At 57.5% G+C, this 9,411-nt stretch overlaps 1 protein-coding gene across 1 annotated transcript; it reads right to left on the reverse strand.

Annotated features, from left to right (window-relative positions):
- Window positions 1-163: 163 nt before the first annotated feature.
- Window positions 164-5,321, reverse strand: Gnb2 (G protein subunit beta 2). The gene is made up of 10 exons (XM_021222536.1): window positions 5,153-5,321; window positions 2,684-2,829; window positions 2,386-2,424; window positions 2,171-2,277; window positions 1,856-1,919; window positions 1,613-1,775; window positions 1,455-1,521; window positions 1,039-1,240; window positions 729-945; window positions 164-646 (listed from the first exon to the last, which is right to left on the reverse strand). Exons 2-10 carry the CDS (start codon window positions 2,738-2,740, stop codon window positions 540-542), a joined length of 1,023 nt encoding a protein of 340 aa, XP_021078195.1. The 5' UTR covers window positions 2,741-2,829; window positions 5,153-5,321; the 3' UTR covers window positions 164-539.
- Between the last annotated feature and the right edge of the window lie 4,090 nt (window positions 5,322-9,411).

Below are 9,411 nucleotides of genomic sequence, written 5' to 3' on the forward strand. Positions count from 1 at the left end.
GCACGGTGGTGGTGGTGGTGGTGGGGTGCCTCTGGGAAATGCTGGCCTCAGCCTCATGTAGAGCAAGAATGGGGTACCCCCCTGTCTTAGAGGAGCCAAATACCCACTACCTGTCTGCTTAGGGAGGGAGGGAGGGAGGGAGGCGGCGAGCAAGGAGACTATGTACAGAGTTGGAAGTGGTTCCTTTATGGAAAAACTGAAAATATAATAAAAATTAAAATAAAACCAGTTAAAAAAGCCAGCCCCTGGAGTTTCCACCTCCTGCCTCTGGCCCTCCAGAGGGGTGAGGCCCTGGCCCCAGGGCAGCAAAGGGTGAGGGCTTTCCTGCCCTTCCTCTTCCCCCATTCCATCCCCGACTTTTATCTCCACAGTGGGGGCCCCCCCCGAGAGGAACCAAACCTGGGTATGGGAGCAGGACCGGAGGCCCTGTAGCCCAGGGAGGGAGGCTTGGCACGTGTACCCAGCCCCAAAGCTCCGGGCCTGTAGTGTGGGCATGGGCAGGGCTGCTCCCTGCCTGAGCCCATCTGGGGTTGGGGAGGTTAGTTCCAGATCTTGAGGAAGGAGTCCCAGGAGCCTGTAGCCACGGCCATTCCATCATCTGTGACCCCAAGGCAGCTCACACGGTTATCATGGCCAGCGAGGACACCTGGAGAAGGAAGGGAAGGACGTAGGAAGCGGTCTGGCCCACACTTGGCCACCTCTGCCTTCTGTGGGCTCTGAGCCCTCACCTGCACGGTCACCCTTCATGGCATCCCAGATGTTGCAGTTGAAGTCGTCGTAGCCGGCGAGCAGCAGCCGGCCGCTGCGCGAGAAGGCAACCGAGGTGATGCCGCAGATGATGTTGTCATGGGAATACATGAGCAGCTCCTGATCAGCCCGCAGGTCAAATAGGCGACATGTGGCGTCATCTGATCCCGTGGTGAAGGCGTAGCCATTGGGGAAGAACTGCAAGATTTGGGCCAGAGATGATGAGAGTGGGGGGCAAGGCCAGGGGCATGGGATAAAGGGGGGCAGCTCACCGTACTCCTCCTGACTTACAGCCACAGCATTGATGTCCGACTCGTGACCTATGAATGTCTGTCGGCACATGGAATCCCGAACATCCCACAGCTTGATGGAGGCGTCACAGGCACCTGACACAAAGGTGCGGCCATCGGGGGCCAGTGACAGGGACATCACATCCCCACTGTGTCCAGCAAACCCCACCGTCTGCTGGCCTGTCTCAATGTCCCACAGGGCACTGGAGAGGCAACAGGAGGAAGGATTAGGAGAAGACTAACGGACAGAAACCCTGGCTTAACTACCATATGAGCCCAACCCTGACAGGGCCCTCGAGGAAGAGGGCCTGAAACCCTAAGTGGTAGGGGAGCCACTTGGCCACCACACCGAGTGTGCCTGCCACCTGTAGGGCGCTGGATCCCCCAAGGCAGGGAGCCAGCCCGGCAAAGCCTCACCAGGTGGTGTCCCCAGAGCTGGTGATGATCTGGTTGTCGTCCAGGAAGCGGCAACATGACAGGTACCCTGGAAAAAGGAGGTTGCAGTGAGGCATTTTAGAGGACAGGCATCCTTCCCTTCCCCTGACCATGTCCTTGCCTCTTCTGGCTCCACTCACCAGTGTGGCCAGGCAGCTCTCTGCTGACCCTGACATTGCCCTCTCGGGTCTTGAGACTATAGATGGAGCAGATGTTGTCCAAACCCCCACAGGCCACAAAGTTCCCTGAGGGGGCGTAGGCACAGGTCATGACCCAGGAGGAACGCAGAGGGATGGCGTGGACCTAGAGGAGAGCAGCACCCTGAGTCAGAGTCAGCCAGGGACTGGTAGCCCTGTCCCACCCGCTTTGGGTACCAGCTTTACCTTGTTAGTGGTGTAGCTGTCCCAAATGATGAGCTTTCCATCCTGGGAGGCGCTGACCAGCAGCCTGGCGGGCCAGTGGCAGACAGCTCAGGGTGTGGAAGAGAGGCCCCTAACCCTCCCTGGCTAGAGAAGCTTTTTAGAGGCATTCCCCCAAATCCTCTCAGGATGATCCTGGATCCCTGGTCTTCTAAGGATACTGGGAATCAGTCTTCCCCAATTACTGACAGGTCCTCCCACACCCTGCACTATCACTCTGCCCATTACATAAAATCACCCCACAACCTAGGCACACTAAGGCAGGGGCCACCCACGCACCTTGAGTCTGTCCCCCAGTGCATGGCATAGATTTTTGCCAGGTGTCCACGGAGGGTCCTCCGTGTTCTCATCTGAATTCGCCCCACTGGGTCCAGCCCAGCTGTGATCTGGAACAACGGAGCGACTGGGGTGGTACTCGGAGACCCAAGCAACGGAAGGCCATCCAACACCCCCCAATTCCTCGGTGCCCCGGGATAGCTCTGTAGTCACCTCACCTGGGTCAGTGTGGAATCCCCGCATGCTTTTCTGGCGTCCTGTGAGTGACGGGGCAGTGCAAGAAAGGGAAAGGAGAGAAGCGAGTGCGGAGGTGAGGAAAGAGTAAGGAAGACAGGAGACGGGGAAGGTGAGCTGGGAGACATTTGGAGACCAGGGTTCCCTTTCTCCTCCCACCCTGCAACAGACAGACACACACCGGCCACAGGCAACCCATTCTACTCAGGTCAAAGGGAAGCAGCACACTCAAGCCACGCCTGGCTGGGCTCGGCCTCCCCATCACAGCCACCAGGCCCTCACCCGGATCTGGTTCCGGAGCTGCTCGGCCTCCTGTCTCAGTTGCTCCAGCTCACTCATGGCGCCGGGCCCGTGGGGCGGGGTTGGGGGCGGCTGGGGGCCGCGGGACGGGGGCTGGGGGAGGCAGCTCCTGGCCGCTGGCCCGAGGCCTGGGGGGGGGNGGGGGGAGAGAATGCAAGGCTGACGTCAGGCCCCCAGACGGCCCGGGAAGCGGCAGGGAAAGGCGGGGTGGGAGCGCAGGGCCGGGAAAGGATCTGCCGGGCCGGGGGAGCAGAGGACGTGGTACCCAGGGGAGGGTCGGGGTCTCCGGCACCGAGAGACGTTGCCAAGGGACAAACGACTTCCCCAATCTTCCTCCCGGGCCCCCGGAAACGGAGTGGGAAGTGCAAGAGGAAGAGCAGGGGGGAAACCCCTCCCTCGGACAGCAGCCCGGGCGGGACACTCGGGCGGCAGGAACTGGGGATGGGGGTGGGGGGGAGTCCCTTCGAAAACAGACCTGGCGTCCGCCCCAGCCCGCACAAGGCGCCGCCCTCCCAGCACCTAATTTTAAAAAGGGGCGGTACCTCTTTAAATTCACCCCCACACACCGCACACCCTCCACACACACCCCCAGCTAAGACAGAGGTGGCGATGGGGGGGGGGGATGAGGGGAGAAGCTAGGCTGTTCGTGGGGTTGCCTAGGCAACCGTCACCCGGACTAAGAGCACCTCATTGGTGAAGTGCCCCCACCCGAGCCTCGTTGCCAAGGCAACCGCATCCGCGGCAGAGACCTGTAGGGTGGGTGACCCCACCCCCGGCCCCCATCGCCCCCGCCCGACCTAGTCTCCCGCCTCTTACCCAGAACCGGCCAGGGTGGCTGTTTACAGGATTTGGGAAAAGCCGATTGAGCCACTAATAGGTTCGGGACGGCTCAACCCGGGATAATCCCCATTCCGGGCCGGCTGCACCCCATTAGCTGCTGGTCAGGGCGAGCCCCCAAGCCGCCAGCTCTCCCCTCGGCACCGAGGTCGCCCGCCCCGCCGCGCCCGCGCAAAGCCCGGGGGAGCCTCTCAGAAGTCATTAAGGCTCCGAAGGGAGGCCCCTGGCCCCGGGGCGCGGAGCTGCTCTCTCCCAGGCGCCGGCGAGCGGCCCCAGGCGGCTCGGCCCGCTGCCCCGAGGTCCCCCTGGGGCCCAGCTCTGCGCTCGGCGGCCCCCGAGGCCTCGCTGGCACCGCTCCAGCCTCCGACGTCCTGCCTTCCCCGGGGCACCTGTGCGATCCGGCCGTGCCCACTGCACTCTAGCGACCCGGGCGTCCCCCACCCGGCTCCCACTTCCCCCGCAGCCACTGGGCGTTCCTCTTCCCCGAAGACATTTCCCCTCCAGAAGTTCGGCTTTCTGCGCCAGGGCCAGAGGACGCCCCTCCAAAATGAGGGAGGGGGCGACGACACCCCCACTCCAGCTGTGGACAGAGCCCCTTCCTTCCCGCTGACAGCAGCCCAGGCCTGGGGCAGATGCAAAACGGGGCCAGGAAGACGACACGGGGTCGGGGGCCCTGCTCCCAGCCCTCAGATCCCCATTACCCTCCAGTTCCCTCAGCAGCTCCTCGATTCGAGGGATAAAGCAACCATAGCCCCCCAGTCCAAAAAAAAAAAAAAAAAAAAAGGGGGGGGTGCCACCGCCTCCGCAGGTGCGAGAGGAGGAGAGAGGGGGTCCTCGGATCTGGCGGCTGGACGCGCGGGCTGGCCGTGCTGCCCAGTGCAGTGGGCCCGGCCCGCCGCTCCCAGGACCTCCATATTGCCCAAAAGAAAGCCGGACGAAGGGGACACAGGCGACTTAAGAGGTGCCAGACCCGGGGTAAGGGTTTGTAAAAAGAAGAAGGTGCTGAGATCTCCAGTCTAGGGGGTCGGGAGCTGAGAACACACGGCCAGAGCCCGAATCAGGGGACAGCAGGGTGGAGACGAAGACCAGGGTGGCCTTGAGGCCTTAGCTGGAGCTGCTGGGGCCCCGGAGCTCTGCAAGGCTGAGGCAAGCAGGGGTGTGAAAGGAGTGGGCGCCGGGGTGGTTACCCCGGGGCGGGCAGCAGGGTGGCGGTGGGGAAAGGGGGGCGGGACAGGGCAGAGAAGAAACCCAGAATTTAGCCCCCCAACTCTTAAGGGAGCAAGCGGCCAGGCGGGGCTGGGCTGGGCTGGGCTGGGCTGGGCTGGGGGGGGTCGTCCAGATTTTAAAATAATTGCCACTGATGTGGCAGGGAGCGCATGCATTATTGAAGCCGAGGGTCCCCCCCTACCCCCCAGTTCCCCTTCCGGGTTTGGAAACGACCGGGCCAGAGGAAGGGAGGGGAGGTCTGGGGAGTTACGTCCGTTTCCCAAGAGCCAAACCCGGGAGACGGAAGGAGCCGAGGCTTCCCCCTGCCGCACACACACACACACACACGCACACCCGTGGGGATTTGGGGCTGGGGGAGACGAGGACTCCTTTTGTCAGCGGAGGTACCTGAGGTGGCGGGACTCTGCCAAGGGGTCGCGGGCAGGAGCGCGGGAGGTCCCGTCTTCCTCCGCGGCGGAGGCGGCAGCGGCGGCGGCGACGCGGATGGATTTCCTCAGGCGCCCCAACCCTGCCGTCCAGCGCAGCTCCCCAGAGCGGAGGGATCCCGCCCGCCAGTGACGCGGCCGTCGCCGTCGCCGTCGCCGCCGCGCCCAGGGCCGGGCCGGGCGAGACCAAGGCTCAGGCGTGCGGGGGGGGGGAGCCTAGGGGCGATCGCCCCGCTCCGGGCGCAAACCCCGACTCGGCCACAGTCAGGGCGCCGTCCCACGTCCTCCTCACCCATCCAAGATCACACGACGGGGCTTACTGCCTGGGAAAAGGAGCAAAGACATCCTCCCTGGGGACAGCAGAAGTGGTATAGGCATGAGGGAGGGTGGAAAAAAAAAAAAAAAAACCCTCCCAGGTCACGTGATCGACCTCCTTCACCCCCCCTCCACACCCCCCCCCCGGATTGGGCGGCTCCAGACTGGAGGCAAGAAGGCCCAATTCTCGGGTTGGCCACGCCCCCTGGCGAGTCCACGCCCTTCCCGGAGGCGGAACTAGGGAAGTCTTAAACCAGTGCAGGACAGTGGGGCAGGAAAAGACGGCGAGTGGTTTGGCGACCACTAGGATCCCATAAAATGCCAGTTAGAGGGAATTACACCCAGACAGTTCTTCAAGCGCAGCACTGGCGGGGGGTCGTAGGCCCCCTAGACTAAGCCTCATACCGCTGCAATAGCAGTGCATGTTTGTTGATTTGCATACTTAAAGGTTTTTGTTTTGTGATGGAGTATCATGCGCCCCGCCCCCCGCGCCACAAAGCCCAGGATGACCCTAAACTGATAATCCTCCTGCTTACCTCTACCAAATGCTGGAATTACAGGTACACATCCCTGTGCCTGATTTATCCAGGGTGGAACTTAGGGCTTCATACATTGCTAGGCAAACGCCCCACCAATGGAACCACATCTCCCACCAATACTTTTTTGTTTATTCATCCTCACGATGCTGACTATGGACACAGGCTGCAGAGTTGAGATACGATCTCAACTTTAATAACCATTGAAGAAAACTACACGGCGGAGCACCCCCACCAAGGGAACACAGCATAAGAATGAGCCTGCATTTCCATGTCTGTTAAACGAGTATGCTGAAGGTTACCCTTGAGTCCCCTGGATTGTTGGAGGACTGACCCCCATAGATTGTGAAAATGTTTTGGCAAGGTCCGAGTTGTCCTGTGGCCTTTGAGACAGTCCTCGGAGTTTAGGAGATCAAAACACACTATTCAACATAGACTGTAGTGAAGTATACTTGTAGAGACAATAGAAAGTTCACATTTGTCTTCGCCCACATATTGAGTTAGAGGCCAGCCTGAGCCACAAGAGACCTTGTCTCAGAAAGTGTGTTGAGGGACACGGTTGCAGAGATGGCCCAGTCAGCAAAGCGCTTACCACGGAAACGTAAAGACCTGAGTTTGATCCCAGAAAACCAAGGAAAAGAAAAAAAGCCAGGCACAGTAGCCACACCTATACTCTAGCCCCAACACTTGCAGGCCGGGATGGAAAGTGCCCTGAGAGCTCGCTGGTCAGGGAGTTCATGTGAGAGTTCTCAAGTTCCGTGAGAGATCTTGTCTCAGATATTAAAGCAGGGGCAGCTGGCTTGGCAGTTAAGAGCACTTACCGCTTTTCAAGAGGACCAGGGGTCAGTTGCCAGGCCGCACATGGTTGTCTCATAGCCTTCTGTAACTCCAGTTCGGGGACTCAAATGCCCTCTTCTGATGCACCAGGTATGTCATGCAAGGCACACACATGCATACATGCAAAATATTCATACACGTAAAGTAGCCACAGGGTAACTGAGGATGATCCCATCCCCCTCTGCCAACTTAAATCCCCGAGGCATCAGATGTGGTGGCCACCCTTGTAAAGCCAGACCTCCATATCAGCACCCTGTCTCAAAAACACGGGACAAAAAGCAAAACAACACCAGCAAGGCCACTCGTTCACCTTGCCCTTTAATTGACATTTATTAGGCACAGAAAACACACGTGCACTTACGACTCCCATGACTTATATAGATAACAGGTTCAGCATTACAGTTTGGAAAAGACCTTACAGATAGTTTTTTACTTCGGTTTCCTCAAAGTACCGAGGGCCAAAGTGACTTCCTTAAAGCCACGTAGATGTGAGAGCTGCCTAAGGCGGCCAGCCTCTGCAGAGCTTCGTCCTCTCGGGCTGGCTTCAGTGTTAATGGGTTTCAATGGTTTAGCTCATCCAATCAATATTCACTGAGCCCCAGTAATGTCCAGGCTCTCTCCTACTCACGGAGGATAGCAGCTTACCTTGCAAGGAGCCTGTGGTTTACAGAGGAGAAAGATAGAAGCCAGGCATGGAAATACAGCAAGTGTCGATGCTCTGGACTGATTGCCTTGCTTTTATGACAGAAGCAACTTAAGGAAGGGGTCATTCAGGCTCACAGTTTGAGGGGACACAGTCCACCATGGTGGCGAGAGCTTAATGGCAGGGGTGTGAGGAACTGGTCACAATTGCTTACACACAGTCAGAAAACAGAGAGGAACACTGCTGCTCGGCCGGCTTTCTTTCTCCTTTTTTATTAAGTCCAGAGCCTCAGGTGAAGCCATGGTGTCTCCCACACTCAAAGTGGGTCTTCCCACCTCCACTAAGTCTTTCCGGAAAGACCCTTTCGGACACACCTAGAAACTTGTCTCCTAGATGATCCTAACTCTTATCAAGTTGACAATCAAGATTAACAGTCACGGGGCTGGATTCATTCTCTCTCTCCACTGCATCAGGGAGTGCACTACATCTCAAAGAGGAGACACTTGAGGAGGAAGGTAAGAGCTTTAGATTTGAGGGGCCAAAATGTCTACTGCGTTGTGTGGAAGGTGGTCTAGGGTTCAGTGCAGAAATCTGGCTTGGAATAGAGCCCCAAGACTGAGTGGCACATTCAAGCAGATGAAGTCATTAAAAAAAAAAAAAAAAAAAAAAAAAAAAAAAAAAAAAAAGGCTCAGGGAAAAGACAAAATGGCCAAAGACCAAACTCTAAGGAACTCCAGCATTTAGAGGTCAGGCAGTGTCCAGATTGCCAAAACAGAAGCCAGAGAGCTGCAGAGAAAAATCAGGAGAATGTGGAGTTCTGGAATCCAAAAATGTCCTCAGTGGGGAACACAAAAGGATAGTTGTTCAGCGCTGCAGACTGATGAACCAAGACTTCTCTGCGATGTGTGCTTGGGGCTGAGCTACACAGAGGCCACCAGGAGCCTTGTCTACACCGTTTGCAAGGGGTTGAGAGGTGACTTGGAAGAGGTAGAACTGTATAGCTATGTCCTCCAAATAGAAGCATTCCCTGCAGGAGGGTGGAGGGAGGCTCATAAGACCAAGGAAGCTAAGGAAACCTGCAAGGCTCAGGGCACTTATGAAACTTACAAGCCCCACAAGGTCCCTCCCCAAGCTTATCTAAGCAGCTCACAACTGCTGGTAAGAGAAGACTTTCTGGAGGACCTCTCTGAATGCTGGACAGGAAGCTCCAGAAGCACTACTTTGTGTGCATGGGGTGAGGGAACCTGTTGGCGGGGGTGTTGAGACAGGATCTCTCTGTGTAGCCCTGGCAGTCCTGGAACTTGCTCTGTAGACCAGGCTGCCCTCCAACTCATAGAGATCCATTCTGCATCCTTAGTGCTGGGATTGAAGGTGTGTGCCACCACATCTGGCCCAGGTTGCTTTTTTCTGTGTGTCTATGTGTGTGTGAGTATAGGCAGCCAGGCATGTGTGTACAAATTTGTGAAGACCTTGGGTGTGGTTCCACCACCAACAACAATGAAAACAAAGCAAACCAGTAGAGATTTTTGACTCTGCAGGATCCTCTACGCTGCCCCCCCCCCCATCACTCCTTCTCTAAGCCCTGGTTTCCAAAGCCTCAGTCATTTAGGTTTTTCCCTCCAATTGGCTCACTACTGATGCACCCTCATCTCAATTGTGTGACTTTTCCTGGGTAAATGTAAACAAAATTCCCATTTGTCCAGATGTGAGACCAATGACAGATCATAGAAACAAGCCCCTCCCCCCAGGGGGCTGTGAAGACAGCTCCAACAGGAAGCATGAGGACCCCATTTTGATCCCTAAAAGCCATGTGGAGAAACTGGGCGGCGCATTTGAATAGGGGTTCACTATGTAGCTCAGGCTGACCTTGAACTCTTTTTTTTTTTTTTT

This window comes from Mus pahari, chromosome 23 (genome assembly GCF_900095145.1).
Source record: "Mus pahari chromosome 23, PAHARI_EIJ_v1.1, whole genome shotgun sequence".
Classification (NCBI taxonomy): domain Eukaryota; kingdom Metazoa; phylum Chordata; class Mammalia; order Rodentia; family Muridae; genus Mus; species Mus pahari.